General features: G+C 43.3%; 1 protein-coding gene across 4 annotated transcripts; it reads right to left on the bottom strand.

Moving 5' to 3' along the window:
* Positions 1-81: 81 nt before the first annotated feature.
* LOC139370772 (RNA polymerase II elongation factor ELL2-like) lies at positions 82-24987 on the bottom strand. Of its 4 annotated transcripts, none has more exons than XM_071110524.1 (12): positions 24795-24987; positions 19414-19461; positions 18292-18413; positions 17919-18082; positions 14682-14941; positions 12991-13115; positions 12780-12852; positions 11747-12539; positions 5770-5836; positions 5403-5574; positions 4761-4805; positions 82-3042 (listed from the first exon to the last, which is right to left on the bottom strand). In XM_071110524.1, the coding sequence occupies exons 1-12, from the start codon at positions 24966-24968 to the stop codon at positions 2926-2928; spliced, it is 2160 nt and encodes a 719-aa protein (XP_070966625.1). In that variant the 5' UTR covers positions 24969-24987; the 3' UTR covers positions 82-2925. The 4 variants fall into 4 exon arrangements, with proteins under 4 accessions (XP_070966625.1, XP_070966624.1, XP_070966627.1 ...); XM_071110523.1 differs by having other exon boundaries at positions 11747-12536; positions 24795-24968; XM_071110526.1 differs by lacking the exon at positions 4761-4805 and having other exon boundaries at positions 2562-3042; positions 24795-24968.
* Between the last annotated feature and the right edge of the window lie 727 nt (positions 24988-25714).

Below are 25714 nucleotides of genomic sequence, written 5' to 3'. Positions count from 1 at the left end.
TGGAGGACAGTAGTCATTTCACATGGGAAAGACATGGATGGCATGCAAAACAAAATGTAAATAAAAGAACACTCCACAACGTTCAATGTAGAACCAAGTTGGCTTTTATTGTACTGATTTAATGCATTTTCAGGTGGGCAGGTTTACCACTCCTTCACAATTCATACAGTTTTGAAATGGTGTTTAACACTTGTTTGCCCTTTCTCATTAAAACTTGACCCCTCCTCCCCCAACATAACAAAAACAACTCCTCTACTTTTGCGCTCTCAGCCCTCCTTCCTTGCTTCCCGCAGTACTGATGAGTCACTTAGCGGCCTGCCATGTTAAGACCCCGCTAAATGTCCTCTGACCCATCTCCTGGCGGACGCTCCTTTAGCTGGGCATTAGCCTGCGGGGTCGCGGCGAGGACAGCCTCTCCCTGAGCCGCAGTATGAGAACGATTAGCGATTAGCAGAGTGGCTTACTGCTTCAGAGGGGCTGGAAGGGAGTGGGGCTTAGCAGCAATGCAGCTATGTTACAGAGCTGTCTTTAAAAAGGAGGAAGGAGGGGGGGGGGGGCAGTGAGACGGACTAGACCTTGGGAGTTGTGTGCAGCCTAGCGTACATTTTGGCTATTGGGTCAACCTTGGGTGACTCACAAATTCTGGGAAACGACTGCAATAGTTATGGGAAAAGGGAAAAAAATAAAATAAAAGCAGCCCATCACACAAGTTATTTGAGTGAGGCTCTGACCAAGTACCCACTTTCCTGGGAATGGACCCTGTACTTCAGTACTCCTCTTGGGACTCACGAGTGTCACAATTATTCAGGATCTGCAAATAAGTATTTTTCACGTCTACAAATCCCTCTTAAGCATGTTGAGCTCATGGTCCTGATAGAGTTTGACTATTAAATTGAAATACAGCAACACTGAAATATAGTTGGCTTTTGTGACTGGAGAGAGCCAAGCTCCTGTTTTAAAAAGTGACACTACCTCTGGAAAGAGTCGGTCTGCTGCAGAGACTGGCCCATTCAAAGGAAGCCCCAATCATTTCACGACAGTTGATATGAGCTCTATCACAGACTTACATTACACCATACTGCAGCAAGTTTGCATCTTCAGTTTCTTACAATTATATATAATTATAATTTTTTTATACCCCCCACCCCCCTGAAACAGAAAAAAAGTTCAAATGAAGAAGTATTAGAATACCCCCCCCCCCAAAAAAAAAGAAGAAAAAAAAAGAAGCAATTTTCCAGGGAATACATTTCATATCCTGTCTCTGGTATCAGTGTGACAACTGGTAGGTAGACACCCCACTGGAATACCAGAACAGTACATTTTTGGGCAAACATTCTAACACAGGTTTGTAAACATAATGTTTCCCTTGAGCTCAAAGGAGCTTGTTAATTAACGAGATCATGAAATAAAGACTCAAAAGTAGATTTTCATAACCCATCCATCAAACTAAATCAGCATGAGTTTAATTCAAAAACCTAAAACAGAAACGCTAAATCGTCGTTCTTCCATAGTTCTGCTGCACTGCCAAAACTGGAATCGAGAAGAAAATAATACATTTTTCATCGTAATACAGATTTGTCTTCAGGTGGATGCATTCTTTTTTTTATTTTTCTCGTCAAACAGAACACAGCCTGTTTTCCTTTAAATAAGCTGGCGAGGCAACGCTGTAGTCCTAGAGATTTGCTACTCTAGAACAGCCTCCCAATTAAGAACATGTAACTTTAGCCAGGTTGATCCTGAGGGCTCTGGCTCTTCAAACAAAGACTAAAGCAGCTTTTTTTTACTTTTTTCTTTCCCCACTTGTGTTTTCGCCCCAACCCGTTAATCCCCCCCCCGTTTTACATTGGCGCCCACCCATACACAGGTCACACTCACACAAACCACCCTGACCTTTGTAGCCCCTCTTGATACTCCCTCACCTCTCAAAAAGGTACCACCTAACCTCAGACATATTCTTTACTGTGTCGTCTCCCCCCCCCCCCCCCCCCCCCCCCCCGACACACACACACTGGTCTGTGTGACCTGTAGCCAGGTGGTTGTAGTTCCCCCGTGTTGCCTTGGGGACCCTAGAAGTCTCAGCGACTCGACATTGCAGTGTAAACTAAACACGTTAAGGCACCCTTTTGCACTGAGGGCAGAAACACTGGTGGTGCTCAGGGTAGCACGCCCCTGCTGTCAGGGGACGGATACTCCTAATTTACCCATCCCACCCCCATTATAAGCCATTTATAACCCATGCACACACACATTGGTGTTACATCTCAATTGCTCAAGTGGATTCCTTTCCTTGAGCCCCCTACTTTACAATGAAGATGAGCCACTTTGGACCACTGGGATGCAGCATGGGATCTCCTCTCACGTGCAAAATGGCTTCATAAAGTCAAACACATAAGGCCCATGTTTTTTTGCATTGCTTTTGGAAAATATAAACTTTTTAAACAATAAATCATCTGTGGACCGCTCCTCCATCATAACAGTCCAAAATAAATAGATCTCCCTCTTTATTTACTTAAATACAAGTGTAAGTATAATATTTTCTCTGCTTTCAAAAATAAGTTTAATTTTTGTTGTTCATTTTTTAGGGATAAGTCCTTCAAAAGGTAAGAAGCGTTAAGTATTTTTGCCCTACCACCCCCTCACATGTAGCTCCCTTCCTCTAGACCAGTGTTGTAGTAAGAGAGAGGAGGTCCAGGAGAAACCAATACGAGAAAAGGTAGGGGGGGGGGGGGGGGGGGGGGGCAGTGAATAAGAATTTTAAGATGGTGTACTGTAGCCTCCTGCAGCCTGTGGAATCAAAAGGTAGAAAGAAAGGGTAAAGGAAGGAAGCGGTGGCAGAGGGGTCTGAATAAATAAAAGCCAGTTGGACTCCCCTTGCTCTGCCCACCCCTTAAACCACCTCAACACTGTGGTCTTGAAGCTGGTGCTCTAGCGCCAGGACTGGGCCCTGCGCTGGTCAAAGTCAGCGATGAGGCGCTTGATGTGGGCCAGCTTGTTGTGCAGGTACTCGCAGCGCTGCTTCTCCACCTGGTAGTTTGGGCTGTGCTGCAGGGTGACAGACACACAAAGAAATTAGAGACTCCATAATATGTTACATAAGAAAGCCATTGAAAAAGGTTTGTGTTTATTTACTTTCATTTGACTGTTCAAAGTTCCAACGCTGTGTTTGGTTGATAACGCAGTGCCTTGAAGTGTACAGAATGCTTGCTTTTGTTGGCGGCCGCCCTGCGCTGACTCAGCCAAGCAAATCAACCTAGGTAATGTTAAAAAGCTCCCACTAATATTAACCCTTGGTTCACCCATTTTTGTGACACTAACAAGCTAGAGTCATTAGTGGTTTGCTAGCAATTAGCACTGGTCACATAAGCGAACTAATGCACAGCGAGTAAGCCAGATAGCTAGCCAACCCTTTGGCTGTAAACAAGTTTCAAGTCTTCCTTCCACAACTGGTTATGACTCGTGGAGCACAAGTACACAGTCAGACTTCAACTCCACTCCATCTGGTGCTATATAGCTAGCGATTAGTGTCATGTAAAAAGTGTTGGTCCCATGTTTGTGATCTTTTATTTCAGCTCATGAAATGTTCCATATGCAAATTTCTTTCACATCCCTGTTAGTGAGCATGTCAAGATAATCTGACAGGTGTGGCATATCAAGAAGCTGATTAAACACCATGATCATTAAACATGTGCACCTTGTGCTGGGAACAATAAAAAGGCCACTAAAAATGTGCAGTTGTCACAACACCACAGATGTCTCAAGTTGAGGGAGATGTTGCCAGATAATTGAATGTTCATTTCTCTACAATAAGCTGCCTCCATTTTAGAGAATTTGGTAGTATATCCAACCGGCCTCACAACCGCAGACCACATGTAACCACGCAAGTCCAGGACCACCACATCCAGCATCTTCACCTGCGGGATCGTCTGAGACCAGCCACTTGGACAGCTGATGAAACTGGGGGTTTGCACAACCAAAGAATTTCTGCACAAACTGTCAGAAACGTTCTCAGGGAGCTCATCAGTGTACTTGTCGTTCTCAACAGGGTCTTGACATGACTGCAGTTCAACGTAGTAACAGACTTCAGTGGGCAAATACTCACTTTTGATGGCAACTGGCACACCGGAGAAGTGTGCTCTTCACAGATGAATCCCGGTTTCAACCGTACCGGGCAGATGGCGGTGTGGGCGAGCAGTTCGCTGATGTCAACGTCGTAAACAGAGTGCCCCATGGTGGCGGTGAGGTTATGTATGAGCAGGCATAAGATACGGACAACGAACACAATTGCATTTTATCAACGGCAATTTGAATGCACAGAGATACCGTGACAAGATCCTGAGGCTCATTGTCGTGCCATTCATCCACCGCCATCACCTGATGTTTCAGCATGATAATGCACGGCCCCAAGACGCAAGGATCTGTACACAAAGCTGAAAATGTCCCAGTTCTTCCATGGCTTGTATACTCACCAGACATGTCACCCATTGGGTATGTTTGGGACGCTCTGGATTGACGTGTACGACAGCGTGTTCCAGTCAACATCCAGCAACTTCGCACATCCATTGAAAACACATATATCTATATTTTTAAAGGTATCTGTGATCAGATGCATTTCTGTATTCCCAATCATGTGAAGTCCACAGACCAGGTCCTAATGAATTCATTCCAATTGACTGATTTCCTCAATCAGTAAAATCTTAGAAATTGTTGCATGTTGCATTTATATTTTTTTCAGTGTATACTGCATTATTTGTTTGACTTACTTGTCTCATTTTATTGTACTCCTGCAACACTTCTTCATGTACTTCCTGAAAAAGTACAAACAATGCTTACAGTTACATGAGCAAAATGTGTTGACATTTTCCCATACATTTAAAAAAAAAAAAAAACTGACCCGGTACTCGTGTAGTTTGTTATATTTAGACCTGGTACTAATGGTGCTGTCAGAGTTACTGGCAATTCCGACTGACGTTTCACTTTAACGACCCTCCAAGTAGAAATTACTAGTGGGAAACTCAAAAGAAAATATTGCTACCCGAGTTGCAATGTTTCACCACTGACCTTCCACCTTTTCAACAAAAAGATGTAGCTAGTTTGACCATATTGTCAATGCAAGCTAGCTAACTTTATTATTAGCAATGTTAGCCATCTTATCTAGCTAGCTAAAATCAAATTGGTAGAACAATCGTCTTCTGACTTCAAAAGCACTTGGAACACAATCATGTCGGACTTCTTATTGGGACGTTTTGCATTTCCGACGAGCACATGAATGCAGCATTACTCGGTGGTGAAGTTTGGTAGAATCTGGCCTGGTACTCTTTGGTGTAGTTTATTATAATTTGATCTGGTGGTGAAGTTTGTAATATTTTCTCCTTGTATTGTGGTGTAGCTTGTTATAATCTGACCTGGTACTCTTTGGTGCCGGGAGGCAGCCTCCTGGACTCGTTGTCTAGATGGTGGAAGCGGCGGGTGATGTTCTCCACACGGGTATGCAGGACGCGGTACTCCTCATACTCAGCGTTGAATTCGTCCTTGTAGGTCTGCCTCTGGTCCATAGACACCACTGCCGTGTACTTACTGTAGGGGGACAGCAGCACAGGTCAGCGACAAGGAGACACACAGGGTCCTTCATGTGTATTTGAGAGGGGTAAGAAATGAGATACCATCCCCCGAAAGGCTGATGATTGGTAGCAGTGGTGCTCTTCTGTGGAAGCCTTATGTCCCACATAGGAACAAAGAGTATTAAGTAAGTAAAAAGGGGGTAGTACTCACCTTATGTAATCTGGCATCACAGTGGTGGAGGATAGGTCTGACGAGTGGACTGGCCTCTCTTTAGTGTCTGGGGAACAGCAAAGACATCAGACAATTATTCTCCATAACCAACTGACAGCCGAACAGCTCTCTTCACTAGTGGTAGCCTTAAATTTATGAGCCATTCAAAAGTACTGGTCTTGAAACAGTTGTTAGAGGCAGAACAAAGAGTCAAATGGACTGATTTCTGAGTCTGCTGCTCAGGGCAGGTCATTATTTGACCACCTTAATATCATATACTAAATACTACCTACTAAATATCAAACCCCGAATAAATGCTAACCTCCCCCGTTATTGGTAAGGTTAATGTCTTGTGGGTATGATCTTTGTGCCTCCAACTTTCTCACTCATTCACAATTCATTCAGGATTATCCGTAATCACGGTTACATCCACATTAACGTAGAAGTGTTTAGAAACATATTCTATTAATTTACAATTAGTGACAAAATGACAATACATTATTTACCATTAATTTAATATTGGGCACAACATAATCTGAAACAACCAAAACAAACTGCAAATATATCCCACAAGACTGTAGAGACACAAGCTTGATGTAATCATTGCGTGCTAAGAATATGGGACGAAATACAAAACTTTTGACTACGTTAATTCACATATACACACAAACAAGTGTACAAAACATTAAGAAAATTTTCCTAATATTGAATAGCACACACACTATCCATGTCTAAATTGTGACCGCTAACCACTGCTAGCGGTCATCAGCTAACCTTTAGCTCGAAAAGCTCTCACCAGTTTGAACAACGTGACTCAAACCAGAGCATACCAGACCTATTTTCTCTCCATATCCCCGGATTCCTACCGCAAGCTCTGGACCTTTTCACCTGGATCATCGCAGATAGCTAGCTGCTATCCGAGTGACTACTCCTGGCTAATCATCTAGCCGAAATCAAGCACCAATTAGCCTGGAGCTAGCCCATCCTATAGGCCCTCCTGGGCTACAATACCCGGACCCCTTCAACTGCCGGAACGGGGCAGGGAACCCCGCCAATCCTTCACGACTGGACTACGACGTAATCTGCTTGAGGGGGTATTCAACTGGCCCTAACATCGCAACGTCAACTGAATGCCCATCTGCTAGCCACAGCCCGCTAGCTGTCTCGAGCATATTGGACTGTTAGCTGAATAGAGCCATCGGCCAATTTCTTGGGCCACTATACCTATTTTGCCAATTGGACTTGGACCCCTCTGCTACTCGGAACACTAATCCATCACGACTGATCTATCGATGTCACTGCACGCGGAGGCTAAAACAGACTTTCCTCCGTCGAGACATCCCTCTAAGGCCCATCTGCTATCCTCGGCCTGCTAGCTGTCTGAATTGCCGTGTCTCCAGCCAGCCCAACCACTCACTGGACCCCTATGATCACCCAGCTACGCATGCCTCTCCCTAATATCAATATGCCTTGTCCATTACTGTCCTGGTTAGTGATCGTCTTGTTTTCACTGTAGAGCCTCTAGCCCTGCTCAATATGCCTTAACCAACCACTTAGTTCCACCTCCCACATATACGGTGACATCACCTGGTTTAAACGTCTCTAGAGACAATATCTCTCTCATCATTACTCAACGCCTAGGTTTACCTCCAATGTACTCACATCTACCATACCTTCGTCTGTACATTATGCCTTGAATCTATTCTATCGCGCCCAGAAACCTGCTCCTTTAACTCTGTTCCGAACGCACTAGACGACCAGTTCTGATAGCCTTTAGCCGTACCCTTATCCTACTCCTCCTCTGGTGATGTAGAGGTTAATCCAGGCCCTGCAGTGCCTAGCTCCACTCCTACTCCCCAGGTGCTCCCAATTGTTGACTTCTGTAACCGTAAAAGCCTTGGTTTTATGCATGTTAACATTAGAAGCCTCCTCCCTAAGTTTGTTTTATTCACTGCTTTAGCACACTCTGCCAACCCGGATGTCCTAGCCGTGTCTGAATCCTGGCTTAGGAAGAACACCAAAAACCCTGAAATTTCCATCCCTAACTATGACATTTTCCGACAAGATAGAACTGCCAAAGGGGGCGGTGTTGCAATCTACTGCAGAGATACCTGGATAGTAAGACAGAACTCTGCAGGCTATGTACCCAAACAATTCGAGCTTATAAAAATCTACCTTTCCAGAAACAAGTCTCTCACCGTTGCCGCTTGCTATAGACCACCCTCTGCCCTGGACACTATACGTGAATTGATTGCCCCCCATCTATCTTCAGAGCTCGTGCTGCTAGGTGACGTAAACTGGGACATGCTTAACACCCCGGACATCCTACAATCTAAGCTTGATGCCCCCAATCTCACACAAATTATCAATGAACCTACCAGGTACAACCCCAAATCCGTAAACATGGGCACCCTCATAGATATCATCCTAACCAACTTGCCCTTCAAATACACCTCTGCCTTTTTCAACCAAGATCTCAGCGATCACTGCCTGCATCCGTACTGGGTCTGCAGTCAAACGACCACCCCTCATCACTGTCAAACGCTCCCTAAAACACTTTCTAACCAACCTGGCCCAGGAATCCTGGAAGAATATTGACCTCATCCTGGCAGTAGAGGATGCCTGGTTATTCTTTAAAAGTGCCTTCCTCAAAGTCTTAAATAAGCATTCAATTCAAAAATTGTAGAACCAGGAACAGATATCCCTTGGTTATCTCCAGACCCGACTGCCCTTGACCAGCACAAAAAAATCCATTGGCGTACTGCATTAGCATCGAATAGCCCCCGTGATATGCAACTTTTCAGGGAAGTTACGATCCAATATACACAGGCAGTTAGGAAAGCTACGGCTAGCTTTTTCAAGCAGAAATTTGCATCCTGTAAACTCAAAAAGGTTCTGGGACACTAAAGTCCATGGAGAATAAGAACACCTCATCCCAGCAGCCCACTGCACTGAGGATAGGAAACACTGTCACTACCGACAAATCCACTATGATTGAGAATTTCAATAAGCATTTTTCTACAGCTTTTCACCTGGCTACCCCGATCAACAGCCCTCCACCCCCCACAGCAACTCGCCCAAGCCTCCCCCATTTCTCCTTGACCCAAATCCAGATAGCTGATGTTCTGAAAGAGCTGCAAAATCTGGACCCCTACAAATCAGCCAGGCAAGACAATCTGGAACTTCTTTTTCTAAAATGATCTGCCGAAATTGTTGCAACCCCTATTACTAGCCTGTTCAACCTCTTTCGTATAATCTGAGATGCCCAAAGATTGGAAAGCTGCCGCGGTCATCCCCCTCTTCAAAGAGGGAAACACTCGACCCAAACTGCTACAGACCTATATCCTACCATGCCTTTCTAAGGTCTTCGAAAGCCAAGTTAAACAGATTACCGACCATTTCGAATCCCACAGTACCTTCTCCTCTACGTAATCTGGTTTCAGAGCTGGTCATGGGTGCACCTCAGTCACGCTCAAGGTCCTAAACGATATCATAACCGCCATCGATAAGAGACATTACTGTGCAGCTGTATTCACGACCTGGCCAAGGCTTTCGACTCTGTCAATCACCACATTCTTATCGGCAGACTCAACAACCTTGGTTTCTTAAATGACTGCCTCGCCTGGTTCACCAACTACTTCTCTGATTGAGTTCAGTGTGTCAAATCGGAGGGCCTGTTGTCCGGACCTCTGGCAATCTCTATGGGGGTGCCACAGGGTTCAATTCTTGGGTCGACTCTTTTCTCTGTATACATCAATGATGTCGCTCTTGCTGCTGGTGATTCTCTGATCCACCTCTATGCAGATTACACCATTCTGAATACCTCTGGCCCTTCTTTGGACACTGTTAACTTCTTATGGCTGGGGGCAGTATTGAGTAGCTTGGATGAATAAGGATCCCAGAGGTGCCCAGAGTAAACTGCCTGCTACTTAGTCCCAGTTGCTAATATATGCATATTATTAGTATATTTGGATAGAAAACACTGAAGTTTCTAAAACTGTTTGAATGATGTGAGTATAACAGAACTCATATGGCAGGCAAAAACCTGAGAAAAAATCCAACCAGGAAGTGGGAAATATGAGGTTTGTAGTTTTTCAACTCATTCCCTATTGAAGATAGGAAGTGCAATATGACCGATATCCCACTTTGTAAGGCTTCCACTAGGTGTCAGTCTTAGAACCTTGTTTGATGCTTCTACTGTGAAGGAGGGGGGAATTAGTCAGAGGTCTGCCAGAAAGCCACAAGCTGGTGACCCTCGTTCACGTGAGAGCGAGCTCTGTTCCATTGCATTTCTACAGACAAAGGAATTCTCAGGTTGGAACATTATTGAAGAGTTATGTTAAAAACATCCTAAAGATTGATTCTATACATCGTTAGACATGTTTCTACAGACTAACAGAACTTTTTGACTGTCTGCTCGTGCGTCATGAATTTGGATTACTGTGCTGAACGCGCTAACAAAAAGGAGGTATTTGGACATAGATTAACTTTATCGAACAAATCAAACATTTATTGTGGAACGGATTCCTGGGAGTTCGTTCTGATGACGATCAAAGGTAAGTGAATATTTATAATGGTATTTCTGACTTCTGTTGATACACAACAATGGCGGATATCTGTTTGGCTTGTTTTGGTCTCTGAGCGCTGTACTCAGATTATTGCATGGTTTGCTTTTTCGGTAAAGTTTTTTTAAAATCTGACAGCGGTTGCATTAAGGAGAAGTTTATCTAAAGTTCCATGTATAAGGCTTGTATTTTCATCAACATTTATGATGAGTATTTCGGTAAATTGATGTGGCTCTCTGCAAAATCACCGGATGTTTTTGGAACTACTGAACATAACGCGCCAATAAATACTGAGATTCTTGGATATAAATATGAACTTTATCAAACAAAACATACATGTATTGTGTAACATGAAGTCCTATGAGTGTCATCTGATGAAGATCAAAGGTTAGTGATTAATTTCTCTATTTCTGCTTTTTGTGACTCCTCTCTTTGGCTGGAAAAATGGCTGTGTTTTTCTGTGAATAGGCACTCACCTAACAATCGTTTGTGGTGCTTTGCCGTCAAGCCTATTTGAAATCGGACACAATGGTGGGATTAACAAGAAGTGTATCTTTAAAATGGTGTAAAATACTTGTATGTTTGAAGAATTTTAATTATGAGATTTCGGTTTTGAATTTGGCACCCTGCACTGTCACTGGCTGTTGTCATATCGATCCCATTAGCGGGATCTCAGCCTTAACGAAACCTCCAGACGAGCTTCAATACCATACAACTCTCCTTCCGTGGCCTCCAACTGCTCTTAAATGCAAGTAAAACGAAATGCATGCTCTTCAAGCGATCACTGCCCGCACCCTTCCAGCATCACTGCTCTGGACGGTTCCGACTTAGAATATGTGGGCAACTACAAATACCTGGGTGTCTGGTTAGACTGTAAACTCTCCTTCCAGACTCACATTAAGCATCTCAACTTGCACATTCATCTTCTGCACATCTACCATTCGTGTTTAATAGCTATATTGTAATTATTTTGCCACCATGGCCTATTTATTGCCTTACCTCCCTTATCCTACCTCATTTGCACATACTGTATATAGACTTTTCTACTGTATGTTTGCTTATTCCATGTGTAACTCCGTTGTTGTATGTGTCGAACTGCTGTGCTTAATCTTGGCCAGCTCGCAGTTGCAACTGAGAACTTGTTCTCAACTAGCCTACCTGGTTAAATAAAGGTGAAATAAATAAAATATACATACATGCTCCAACTCACACAAGGCAATGCAAGCATGCCATCATGTTCAAAGCATGCACACACTTATTGCAGTGTTTTTTTCTCCCCTTCCCGAGGTTTGAAAGCAACCACTACGTCACTTGAAAATGAAACCTTTGGGAATTGGGCCATGCACGCTAATAAGCAAGCACACTTTTCCCTTTTAACCATGAAGCCAAACCAAGACATTAAGGCAGACTACCTTCGTCCAGGCAGACTGGGCTCTTGGCGGGGATGACTGGCGTTTGTTTCTCCTCCGCCTTGGCGCGGTGTCTCTTCCTGGGCCTCTGAGCGTCCACAACCGGCACCCCTCGGGGGCTGACACCAGGGCCATCGCCTTTACTGCTTCGCACATCCTTGCGCCTCTCCTTCTCGCTGTCCTTCTCTTTGTGCTTCTTTGACTTTTTCTTGGACTTCTTGCTACTGCTTGGCGAGGGAGGGGGGATAATGGTAGAGGATGATGAGGAGGATGAAGAAGAGATGGTGAGGGCTGGGTGGCTTTGGGGACTGGAGCTGGCTGGTGGCGGCATGCAGGGGCCATAACGGTCAGTGGTCCTGCTCGGGGGGCTGGAGGTGGCTATCGGTGAGGGGGGTTCCAGGCAGGTGGAGCTCTGGTCCAGGGGCAGGTCCTGGGTGCCACGGCCCTCGGGCGTGCTGGGCGAGTTGGAGTTGGAGCCCGGGCCAGACTGATGCGACGGGGGAGGGCGTTGAGAAACCTGGAGCTGGGAGGGAGGGGGAAGGTGGTGGTGGTTGAGGGGCGGGCCAGCAGTGGTGGTGGTACTGGCTGGGAGAGACGAGCGCTTTGTGTTGGTGGTGGCAGCAGCGCTGTGGTGGCTGTCGTCCTCCTTCGGGGGGGCGCGGCGCTCTCTAGAGGACGAGGTGGGGATGGGGGTTGGGGCGGCAGGGGGCCCTTGGCTGGTGACATGGGAGATGCGGGGCTTCTTCGGCATCAGGGGGTCGGTGAAGTGAACCGGCAACTCGGGCTGGCACTTCTGCTAAAAGACCATAATCAAACCATCAAACAAGGATTTCTACGGTGAATGAGTGATAAATGACCAATGTTTCCTTTTGATCTTAGCAAACAATTCATTGCATAGGTTTAAGATAAAAATGTGTCTTTACAGGAGAGAACTGGTCATTTAGTTTGGCTCGGCTTGTCTGTTCGCTCTGCATTGGTTTGTGCAAGTAATACTGAAAGTGTTTGTGTCCAGCAGGGTGTACTGTTGAGGGGTTACCTGTGGGGAAGCCGGGAGGCCGTCTTTAAGAGGACTGCTGGAGGAAAGTGTCTCAGTGGGAAGGCCCAGTTTCCTGAGAGAAAGAGGAGACGAGAGGGTCAACTGACCGTAAGCCGCCGCTACACGGAGTACCGTTCGCAATAAAATGGAGGGGCCTGTTCAGGAGGGTGCAACGTCGCAAAAACATTCAGACAAATGCGTTGTGACCTACCGAACCAAGATCCCGTTGACCTGAACGCGGTCATCCTCGGAGTAGCCCGGCCAGTCCCTCTGCACATCGCGGTACACAAAGTCCTTCAGAGAGTAAGAGTTATCTTTGGGGTTCAGGTTGGCCACCTGCAGACAAACAGACACGCGAACAAGATTAGCAGCGTCTAATTTTGTAGTCGTTCCTTTTCAAAAAAGTGCTGCCCAATAATTTGGGATCATTAAAAGCAACAAATACAACCACTGGTAATATTTTTGCCTCTTTACTTGAGTCAAACAAATCCTAAGGGTTAAAGACTTTTCTGTTGGTCCCTGCCCTACTTGCGTCAACCTGGGTATGAAGTCAGTGCATTTAATTAGCATTTCATCCCCAAACTCAGTGTCTCTGCATTCTCCATCACAACATTATGCAAATCCCTAAGCAAGTCTGTGTGTTGTGTTTTATGTACCCCAAGCAAGGGGGTAGTCAGCATTGTAGTCAGACAACTCATTTGCTTTAGGCAAATAAACCAGTTTGAGTATGTTATCTATAAATGTGTGGTTCATGCTGTATGTGTGCGTGTACACACACACACACACATTGTCTGTGTGTGTGTACGACTAATGGCTTTAATGTATAGCTGCTTCATTCTTGCTGTGTGCTATGTTCAGTAGTGGTGAATGAAGGTCTTTGTACTCAAGGGAACAGGTCCTCTGTGATTTGCATTCTGTGGTCTAATGCTTCAGAAGGGTGAAGATTCCTAGGGGCAAACCGGGACATGTGTCTTCTCATACAGTGCTACCAGTTACTCATACTTTAAAATATCTATGAACTTAAGTGCATATTTAGGAATCACTTTATATATCCACGTATTATTTATTCAAGCTCTAACCATCTTATCTGTGTGGTCTAGTGCTGAGCGATTAACAGAAATCGGTTTTTAAAACTAATCGGTTCAACGATTAGAATGTCATTGTTAGGTTTTTTTCTGTGAGCTCAATCTGCACATTGCGCAGTTTCTCTAGAAATAAGATCAAGCCCGAGCGGTGCGATGTAGTAGGGAGTTGTAGTTTCCAAAAGGCCAATAGTGAACATAATCACCATGTTTTCTGTGCTAAACTAACTACAATGACCATAATCCATTGCACTCGTACTTTCCCAGTTTGTGTTTCTTTTACATCTGCTAAGTTAAAGAAGAACGTGTGATCAATATTAACTCGAGAGCAGTTGCTTTGCAAGGTATCTCTACCTGAAAATACATGATCTACTGCAAGTGATTGATAGCTGGTATTCAGCAGTCATAAAAGCATCCCTTATTTACGTTGAAGAACTTCTCAAATAATGATTTTGCTGGACAGCGTAGGCAGCAGCTCTATAGAAATGACTTGGAATGAAATAGTAATCAAATAATAATGTATGTAATAATCACAACAACTTATTCAAGTGATTAATAAGTGATAATGGAATGGGCAGTCGCTACCATTATGGGACTTTATTTTATTCTGTGTGTTCAACCCACATATTGCATGTAATTATTATACTTTTTTAAAAACGTGATTATAAAAAAGATTATCAGCGCTAATGTGTTCCCCTACCAGTTTCGGGGAAGGCTCTGTAGATTTGTTGGCCCCTTCTCCCCCCGGTTTCATCAAAAACTACCTATGAAACACTATCCTCCACCCTCTTGGTTACTTGTTGCAGGGCACTAGCCTTACTTGTTGCAGGGTGCTCCCCAGAGAGCTGCGGTCCTTCTGGCTGACCCCGTCCCGTTGCAACCTGGCCAGTAGCTCCAGCTTCTTGTAAGAGCGCAGAGCCAGCAGGTGGACGAGGCGGTCGCGGTAGGGCCGCTGGGACACCGGGTTGTTGGCAAGGCACTTGCGGATGGTGTTGGCTGGGTTGATGGGGGTGGAGCGTTTGCGCTCCGCAACTGGTTCGGAGCCTGACGGCGCTGGCTTGCGGATCTGGACTTTCTTACCTGATGTTAGAGGGGTGAGGAAGGCATAGACGAGAAATGTATTTATTTGATCCGTTTTTGGTTTCTCTTATGCTTAAAATGGACCAATTAAAATGTTTTCTTGTTAATACCTCAGAATTGCGTTTACAGCAGAAATGACTAACTCGCTAACTAGCAGCTAAGTCACTTGCTGTCAATCCCACAATGACATTTTTTATCAACATGACAACAATGTTATAGGGTTATTGGATACTGACTGAAAGATAAGGACAAAAGCCAGCAGACACTTGGAACCCTAGAGGGTCAAAGTTGTTAGGCAACCATTTTGTGTTCAGAAATGTGGATTGAATTTGAACTAACCGTGCACTACTAGTACGAGTTGAATCATACAAGCCTGATTTGAAGAGACTGAGTTCCCAATGTAAATGTCATTAAGAGCCTACATAGAATCTGGCCCCCAGCTCATTAGTCTTCTGCTTAGTCAGGATGCCTTGACATCTCTTCATACTGTTCTCAGTGATCATGAAAACCTAAAGCTCTTTAAGAGATTAAGGTTAGAGAGAAACTTGTACCCTCGTCTGCCCCCTAGTCCCTTCGTCTGGGCAAATGCTGATAGACATGCGAGAGATCTCTAAGCACACAAACCACACACATTTTTGCTGTCTCAGCCTGGTGAGACTGAGGCAGGTATGACGCTTGCATCAGCTGCGAATTAGTTTTGTCTGCAAGCATTTGGCCAGCCTAGTGAGTCTATACAGTGAGAGATAAAGAAAGGACTGCAAGACAACACAGCAAGTCTGTTGGTTTCCTAACAGAATTACATGGTGTCTGCCATGATATGCATGTGTTTAGTGTACTAAACTCTGAATGACATCAATTAAATAGGCTCTTATTTATGACAAACTCTGTATAGGGTCCCAGACCAATATACCTAACTGACATACCCTAAACAAACCAGAAAATGCAGGTTAGGGCTCATTTTTGCTAATGTTAATAGGGTGCTTCTATTTGAGCCAGCTGTTACATGCCCAAACTCCACCCCTTTCCTCTGCTCCCCTCTCAGTTTCCATCTGGGCCATTGTATGCAAATTAATTCCCAAGGGAAAGAGGGTTTAACTGACTAAGTTTCTGAGTGGGTGGGACTTCAAGTTCAGAGCCACGACGAGTAAAGCAGATTTCAGGGATTCCTGCAGTCAACTATAGTTCAAGAGTGGCGTTAAGAGGTATTAGAATAAACCTCCCACCAAAGATAAGAATGTGCTTACTGTTGAATTTTATTAGACAGACAATACCAATTTATGTGGATAACTGTTAGTTTATTTCTACTGGTAAGCCCTGAACACCCCCCCCCCCTCCACTAGGGCCCTATAAAATCTGTTAAATGCTTTGCCCTATCCAGTTTTTTTCCCAAAATTCAATTGATTCCTCCATTTTGTTTTTATAGGTTTCAGATTTGTTCATGTTTTTGCTCTCAAAAAAAATCACAATTAGTTTAATTTAACTTGGCAAATCAGATAAGAACAAATTCTTATTTACAATGACGGCCTTGTTCAGGGGCAGAACGACAGATTTTTTTTTACATTGTCAGCTCGGGATTTGATCGAGCAACCTTACGGTTACTGGCCCAACGCTCTAACCACTAGGCTACCTGCCGCCCTTGTTTTTATTATAGATTTAGGTGTTTTAAGTCCCCAACATAATTATTTTTGGGGCGTAGATATCCTTTTATTCAAGTGTGCACCAACAAGAGCCTTGCTTGGTTAGAGATGTTTCTGTAGCACACATGTGATTGCAGTTTGCTAAACAAATCACCACTGGATTGATGCAAATAATCATGAGATCATTCTGCCTGGTAGAGTGACTACTTTTTTGAGAAAGCATTTCCAGCTACTGGAAAACGGTTGTCATTAGCATAATCACTAACGGCGACACAAAGTGTTATACAAATGCTCACACACACAGAGGGGAATGTCCACACTGTTTCCTCTTGAGAAAGATGAAGGAAAATACAAATCACTTATGCATTTTGTTCATGTCTTATAATCTTGGGCAAATTAATACAAATTTGAATAAGTTTAATATATTTAGAAGCTAATATTATATATATATATATATATATATATATATATATATATACATATATATACACACACACAAGTTGAATTTCGAAATTTCTGGATTCCGTGATTCGGTCATCACGGATTTTAGAGCCCCACTACACCCTCTCCACGATTGTTACCATGTGAGAACAAGACAGATTTATAATAGAATATATCACATATAAATACATCTATGGGGAACATATTTTAGAGTTCTATAACTGGTAAAAAAAAAGGGCCCTTTCTGTGACACCAAAACCTCTGTAGCAGTTCGGGGCTAGAAAAGAAACGATTTGCCAGTGAAGCTCAGTATATGGTTCTCTGCTGTGGGAGAACTGAGTCCCAGGTCAGCAGAGGCAGATTTGGCATGACCAGTTAAATCAACACTGAGCTGTTACATTGCACACTCTCAATCTCCATCATATCTCCACCGGCCAGACAGGACGGGAGATTGTGACAGAGTGAGCGGCCAAATTAGATTAGCTTTTACTTTTCCACTTGCCCAACCTCAATCTAGTTGCAGCGTATTAGAAAAGGCAAGACAATTGGTTTACAGGTGTGTGTTGGGAGAGTGGGGCTGTAGGCCAGGGTTGTTAAATAAGCACTACTTAGAGTGCAACTTTAACCCAGATTTGGCTGTGTTGGCAGACCGTGTCAATATTCATAAATAGCCTCCTTCCCTCGCCTTGTGTAACCACTAATAGACTGAACCCAAAGGGCTTAGTCAGGTACAAACGATGGAAAAGTGGGCTTTAAGTTCCATTGCTTTTGACCAAGCTAGTTCTTAAGAGAATCAGTGGTTCAAAAAGAGAGGTTAGGAAAACAAAGCCATTTTGGAGTAGTGGGACCCGGCCTGTGAGAATACTACTGTTGGGGGTAGATTAGTGCATGGAACTTGCCTCTGAACTGGCCCACAGGCTTGAGGACCTTGGTCCCCCGTTTGCGACTGTCCTCCTCGGCCTGCGCCATGCGCTCCCGGGTCACCTGGTAGGAGTCGTTGGTGGCACACACCGTGACTTTGTCCTGAACCGTCCCCAAGGACACCAGGTGGGGGGTCCCTGAGCTGGAAAGGATGGGTGGGGTTCAGTCATACAGCACAGGGTTTCTCACCTTGGACCCAATTCAATTAAACCAATTCCTCATTAACAGGGCTCAATGACATGGTCAAATTCTGACACCAGAGTGACATGCATTCCAGTTAACGAACCAGTTTGTTGGGTCTTCAGTAGCGAGCACTGGCGCATGCTCGGTTTAGTTCCAGAGGGTGCTTACCTGGACACATATTGTTGGATGCACTCAAAGCTTCCCTGAGGGTTGTCCTTGCTCACGTTGGACAGATAAAAGTCAAAGTTCTGAGAGCCATCCAGAGAGTCAGTCCTTGGGATCTTAATGCGCTGTGAGGTTCACATAAAAATGACAATTAAAGAAAATTAATTGTAAAAACATTTTACCACAGAAAACCAGGACGGCCTCTCTTTGCCCTCAAGCTGTATGCATTAGTGAGGAATTGAATGTAGGTACTCAATCTTTCTGAATGGGGTGTGAAATGGGGATTCATTTTGCTCTACTGCTATAGCGTCGGGCTGGGAAGAGATTTCGCTCATATTTGAATGTGAGAGTCAGTCATGCCAAATAGCGAACCATCTGTAAAAACACTTCAAGTGGGCCTCATTTCTCATGGTCTTGTAACATTATCCCTTTACAGTGATGTGTGTGTATTGCTTCTGTCAATATAGACTGATCTGAGCTATGGGATCTCAGATTAATGAATGTGAGTTTGCATGACAGGCAGATCTTTGAGGTCTAAGTTGCTGGTAGTGTGTGTGTTGACAGTCTGCAGCTGGGCCCAGAGCACAGGTACCAGACTAGGGTTGCTACATTCTGGGAAATTTCAATAAATTCCCTGTTTTTTCTGAAATCCTGGTTGGAGGTTTCCGGATTTACTGCTTTCTCCCCCCTGATACTGGGAATCCACAAAAATTAGATGTTGGGAAAACCAGGGAATTTATGGAAATGTTGTAACCTTAGTTTGGTCCCTGTGCTCTGGGCCCAGTTGCAGACTGTTAGAGCAGTATTTATAGATCTTGGGACATTGGAGAGTTAAACTCTTCATAGTGCACAGCCAGGGTAGTCAGGGGTTAACTGGATGCTTTCAGAGGGGTAGCAAGAGTCAGGCAACAAGCCACCAAATACACCTCGTAGCTGAACAAATGCACATTTCACTGAAACCAAGACAATCATTGGGTCTTCAACAACATTGGTCATCATTTTCAGCACTCAAATGTTAACTTATTCAACCTTTCATGGTTGATTTACAAAACTCAGTCTACCAGCCACAGGGTTGGCCCGTAGTACTGAAGTCAAAATGAAGATTTTAGGTGTGAACATACTTACCCCTTGGAGTCCCTTGAATTGTATTGTTGGCCGCGAGGACGGTACATTCTGAAAAAGAGAGGACAGGGATTGGACATCTTCAACGTAAGTGTTGACTGCGAGATTGACATTTGACTGATTATGATGGAAAATCTCTGTTACAATTGGAGTATCACTGAGCTGTGGTTGAGAAAAACACCCAAAGCGTTTTCTAATTTAGTGACAAAATTAGGCTATTCTGTTACTACTATCCTACTGGTGTGCTAGCTAGCATGTTTATAGTTTCATACATTTGTGACGAGTAAAAGTAGGAATTACGAGCAGGAATTAGCAACTCCACTCGCCTAAATCATAGGCATCTCAAACAAAGTGGTCAGGAATATCAGCTTTTCCTCAGAATTAGCTAATGGAATTTATGTCAGATTATGATAGCAAATCACATGTATTCCAATTACATCAGCAGGTTGCATTTAATGGTAGCACCATGAGGAAACATCGGCACTGCAGAATAGGTTCTTCACTGGCTGTTTTGAAACTTCAGGAACTTCCCTCCAGCAACTTTCCCTTAACAGTGTACACCGAAAATGATTAGGGTAAGTAAACTTGCACAGGGATAGACCATACGAACATTTCCCAAAGTTTGTTTCCTGGGCAGGGTTTACAGGCCACAAACCATTTTCTGAGCTCACAACATCAATTCTAAACAACAAAATCCCAATAACACACAGCCTAAGCCACACAAAATTCATGAGTTAGCGTATATTTGTGGCTCTTCAGCATAAATATCTTTAGAGTAGGCTAAAGACTAGTCTCAAATAAACAAGGTTTTATTTCTGGGTTTCTAAGAAAACTCGTTGCCATAATCCCATCATTCAGCCATTTCCTAACAAACGTGTATCACCATTTTATTTTGATATCCGTCCTCAAACAATAGGTAAGTGATAGTTAACACTAAAAAAAAAGTGCAGTTCACTTCACACACACCAAACTAACTAGCTACAGTCCATTAGCCCATGTTGAGTAAAGTTCTGTAAAGTAAACAGTGTTCTCTTGCATTTGGTCTGAATGCTGAATTCGGCACAGTTTCCTCTACAGAAGTTTGTAGAACCAGCCACAGCATTTCACCCATCCCCCAACACACACTCCCAGACCATCCAGTCCACACATACACACTCCTGATCACATTTCATGCCACCACACAGTGCCAGGGCTAGACAGCTTTCCCACTCCAGTAGATATAGTTCAGCCCCCACACAAATCAGAGAGAGAGAAAGAAACAAAAAGCAGGCAGTTTTGGCTGCTCAGTCAGCAAGAGATGGTAGGCTGGTCATTGCAGCATACAAGGCCTACTGTTACACTTCCAATAAGGTTGTTGGGTCATCAGAATATAGGCCTAGGCTAACTACTAGGACTTGGAGTAGATTTTAGTATAGAGGTTTCATTATCCCCCTACGGCAATATACTTTGCAGCAAGTAGGTCTAGTCAGAAACCATTTAGATATAAAAACAGGCAATAGAATACAAAACACTTGTGTGATGTCTGCTAGGCCTATCATGTATTCGTGTGTTCTGTACCAGTCAGATACAGTGACGCGATCCTGCTAATTTTCTAACTTTGATTGGCTTGTCCTAAGTGCCTATTCACCAAGGCGGTGTTCCTTCCCATAGCACCGCCTGACACCCTTTCCTGACACCCCAGACTTGAATTAGCCTACTCCAGAGGGGTATACTAACTACGAAACAAGCTAGATCTACTCAGCGTTTTCTAAAGCTAGCTTCCCATTCCAGCTCAGGCTTTATCTATACTACGACTGTGGACATTTTTTTTTATCTGCGTGCCGCTATCTCTAGCAGGCTTGTAACTGCGGCAGTTTCTCAATTTCAAATGAAATAATTTTGATCTGGATTTTTTTTATTTTATTAACTAGGCCCTGAACATATGCTACACCAAGTCTGACTAGCTTGTTGCTGGAATTACAACTGTTGTTGACAGTCCATTGAACTTCCCAGGGCTCCTGGCCTCAGTTGATCACAGGCCCCTGAGGCCCGTTTCCTGCATCTCTGAAGTGCATCCAGATAATACAGGTTGTACGGCCATCGGATTAACATGTTAGTTTATTTGGTCCCTACTAGAGGTCGACCGATTATGATTTTCCAACACCGATACTAGCTAGCCATTTCACATCGGTTACACCAGCCTAATCTTGGGAGTTGATAGGCTTGAAGTCATAAACAGCTCAACGCTTGAAGCATTGCGAAGAGCTGCTGGCAAAACGCAGGAAAGTGCTGTTTGAATGAACGCGTACGAGCCTGCTGCTGCCTACCATCGTTCAGTCAGACTGCTCTATCAAATATCAAATCATAAACTTAATTATAACACAACATAGAAATACGAGCCTTTGGTCATTAATTTGGTCGAATCCGGAAACTATCATTTCGAAAACAAAACGTTTATTCTTTCAGTGAAATACAGAACCGTTCCGTATTTTATCTAACGGGTCTAAGTCTAAATATGGCTGTTACATTGTACAACCTTCAATGTTATGTCATAATTATGTACAATTCTGGAAAATTAATTACGGTCTTTGTTAGGAATAAATGGACTTCACACAGTTCGCAACGAGCCAGGCGGCCCAAACTGCTGCATATACCGACTGCTTGCACGGAACGCAAGAGAAGTGACATCATTTCCATAATTATAAGAAATTCATGTTAGCAGGCAATATTAACTAAATATGCAGGTTTAAAAAGATATACTCGGGTATTGATTTTAAAGAAAGGCATTGATGTTTATGGTTAGGTTTGGTGCAACGAGTGCTAAATCATCACCCGTTTGGCAAAGTAGGTTGTGATTCGATGAGAAATTAACAGGCACCGCATCAATTATATGCAACGCAGGACACGCTAGATAAACTAGTAATATCAACCATGTGTAGTTAACAAGTGATTATGTGAAGATTGTTTTTTTATATGTTTAATGCTAGCTAGCAACTTACCTTGGCTTCTTGCTACCCTCACGTAACAGGTCGTCAGCCTGCCACGCAGGCTCCTTGTGGAGTGCAATGTAAGGCAGGTGGTTAGAGCGTTGGACTAGTAACCGGAAGGTTGCAAAACTAATCCCCGAGCTGACAAGGTAAAAAAAAATCTGTCGTTCTGCCCCTGAACAAGGCAGTTAACCCACCGTTCCTAGGCCGTCATTGAAAATAAGAATGTGTTCTTAACTGTCTTGCCTTGTTAAATAAAGGTGTGTGTAAATAAATAAATATTTATTTATTTTTTTATTTTTTTTTAAATGGTGTCCAAAAATACAGATTTCCGATTGTTATGAAAACTTGAAATCGGCCCTAATTAAATCGGTCAACCTCTAGTCCCTACAGGTTGGTTCCCTAACAGCATCTGTAAGGGCCCAGACATAATAGGCCTCTGCTACAGCAATTTTTATCAGCACAAAATCTGCAATTGTTGTAGTGTGAGATATGCAACGACATATTTTGAGATGGGTGATCAGCAATTGCCAATGAGAGCTTGCCAGAAAGGAAGCCAGTGAGATGTTGTATCACACATAGAAATCCTATTAAATTACTATTTATTCCTAATTCTATGGTATCGCATCACCCTGAATGTATCTGGAATCTGGTTTTCTACAAAACCAAAGCGTTAAAGCTCTGAAGTTCACAAGCAATGGGATTCAATGAAAAATGTAGGCTATCGGCTAAATATTTCAACTCTGTATGGCAGACTGAAAATGTCTGCTTTGAGCCACAGCTTGTTCTATCTAATCACATACTTGGTCTTCAGGACATACGTGGTCTTCAGGATTCTCTATACCACGCTAAGAATCTTAGTGTGTGTGACCCACGTACTATGTATGCCACATCGTTTAGTGTGCGCACCAACCACTATGCTGGTAAAACTAAAAAGGAAAGAGTCAGTGACTGTTAGTGTCATGGCTAGATGGGATCTAGCTTCTGTCAAATTAATGTAGATTTTACTTTTCGTAGCAGGTTATGAGAATTTACGCAGCATGTTAGGATAATTATCGCAAAAGGTTAGGCGAATGAGGTTATGGTTAGAAAAGTGTTAAGGTTAGCTAAAATGCACAGAAAAATAACATTTGACGCTAATTTGACAAAAACTGGATCCCTTCTAGCCGGGACCCCATTTAGAGGCTCAGCGATGTTGGGATTTTGAAAGTTGTGTAAGGTACAGTACTGTAGCTTTAAGGGAGAACACCAGATTAGAAGTAAAATGCGAGAAAACACCAGAAATCGTCATCGAGTGAATAGTATTTTAGGAAAACCGCAAATAATCCGATCAATATTAAATGGGCCTAGCTGTAACGTTTTCATAACAAATCGCAGTCAACCGACAACATATCCTAGGCTACATGACTGTGTACTTACAAAGATTAGCAAAATTGGTCGTAAAATTACTCGCCTGGGAAGATAGCTAGAGAAAATAACATTCACATTTAAATCAAGAGTTTAGTCATGAACATAACGCGCCGTAAAAAATGGACGAACTTTCAGTGTGGAATGCAAGAGCAACTGGATAGGTCTATGGCCAAAACAGTAAAGTTATGTCATATGGTGTAGCCTACTGCCATTCCAATTTTTGGGGGGTATAAAACCAACAATTTGATGCGGATTAAAGGAAGTGACAATGCCAATGGAGTGAATTTGATAATTTGTGAATAAAAGAAGGTGATTTTGGGGGGAGATAAATGTAAGTGGTAAAATACACGTAAGAAAATATCGATCATAGTGGCGTGAAAATGTACTTATTTTTTAATATTGAGAACTGATTTGAACTCCCTATAATGGTATGGTAACAGCCGGTGATAGTGGCTAAGTAAACACAAACTGTTGACAACTATCTGACTACTTTCAACATTAGCCAATTTATTTTGTAATTTGAGTAATGTCACTTCAGCTTCAGCTGTTAGTAGCTAGCCATTTTGCCAGGTAACGTTTAACGTTATCCGATAATATTTTTTTCTCAACTAGATTGGCTGTCTAACGTTTGACTATTGTCAGAAATTCAGTTTACGTCTGCCAACTTCTTTATAGGTAGGACGTTTGTCACTCATAGCCCCCAGATAACTAACGTTAGCTAGCTAAACTTGTAATGTTAAACTCTTTAACACATATCCAAACGCCCAAATACCGACTGCAGTTCCTGAACATACGGTAAATTATCGTTAGCGAAAGATGTCACGCGAAACTGCCATCCAAATATTCATCTATTTCAAAGTACTTGAAGTAGAATAAAACTGACTTGGCCGGGGATAATGTAGCTCTAGACAGCTAACGTTAGCTCAAACTGGCTGTGCGTGGCAGTTTGTTCACCAGTTTTGATAGCCTCGTATAACGTAAGCTATAAGACATATTCATTCAACTTACCTTACAGGTTTGGTGGCTCTCTATTGCTCTGAAAGCTGTCTCTGTCAATTTTACGTGCAATACGGTGACTCGATCTGCATTCCGTCGGCCACAATTCAGTCCATACCTCCCATCCTCGGAGAGCGCCGCCATCTTTACCAGCCCTCCACCATCGTCCCTCTGACGTCCGAGCATATAGCAGCTCTACCTCGCTAAAATTCAAGGGAGGGACTTCCACAAAGGCTTGTTCTAGATTTTTTCGTCTGATTGGGTTGACTTTTTTTTGCTCCCTCACAGACTTCTCTCCCTCAGTATATGAATGCTAGTACAGTTCGTAATTGTAGAACTATTTTAAAGGTTATCGATCGAATCAGATGTGTTCTGTCCACTGTTATGTCATATAGCTATGTATACTTAGACTTTTTATCAGTCATGTCATTATGCTTAACAACATAACAACCTTCACTGCTATCAGTAGAAATGTATGTGTGCTGACATGGTACAACGAACAACGATTTATTGCTGACATTTTTTTACTCTATAAAGTCATACTTACAGGGATTACTTTGACGTCTATTATTTTAGTTTGCTTTTCACTGACAATTCAGATGATCTCACAATTAATATATCTTGAAGGGAACCCAGTTGTCTCAACCTTTTTTTGTTTACACATTTTGCTCTGTCTGGAGTACCCCCACGTACATTTTACCAGTACCCTCTGTGGCTAGGCCAAGTACCTCCAGGGGTACATGTAGGCTACCCCAGGTTGAGAACCACTGTTCTATAATGCACTTTTTTTTTATCATGCTTGAAAATAGTAGGGGAGTGGACTCAAAAGGGCATTAAAGACCAAGTCTCCTTGTGTGTACACACCTGCACTATCTCACCCAGTCAGTCCTCACTGAAGGTTGATTATGCAGAGTGTTTTGGTGTGGTGTAGC

This window comes from Oncorhynchus clarkii, chromosome 17, assembly GCF_045791955.1.
Source record: "Oncorhynchus clarkii lewisi isolate Uvic-CL-2024 chromosome 17, UVic_Ocla_1.0, whole genome shotgun sequence".
In the NCBI taxonomy this organism is placed as follows: Eukaryota; Metazoa; Chordata; class Actinopteri; order Salmoniformes; family Salmonidae; genus Oncorhynchus; species Oncorhynchus clarkii.
Note: the sequence above shows the minus strand (reverse complement) of the source record. Positions and strands in the feature narration are given on the sequence as shown.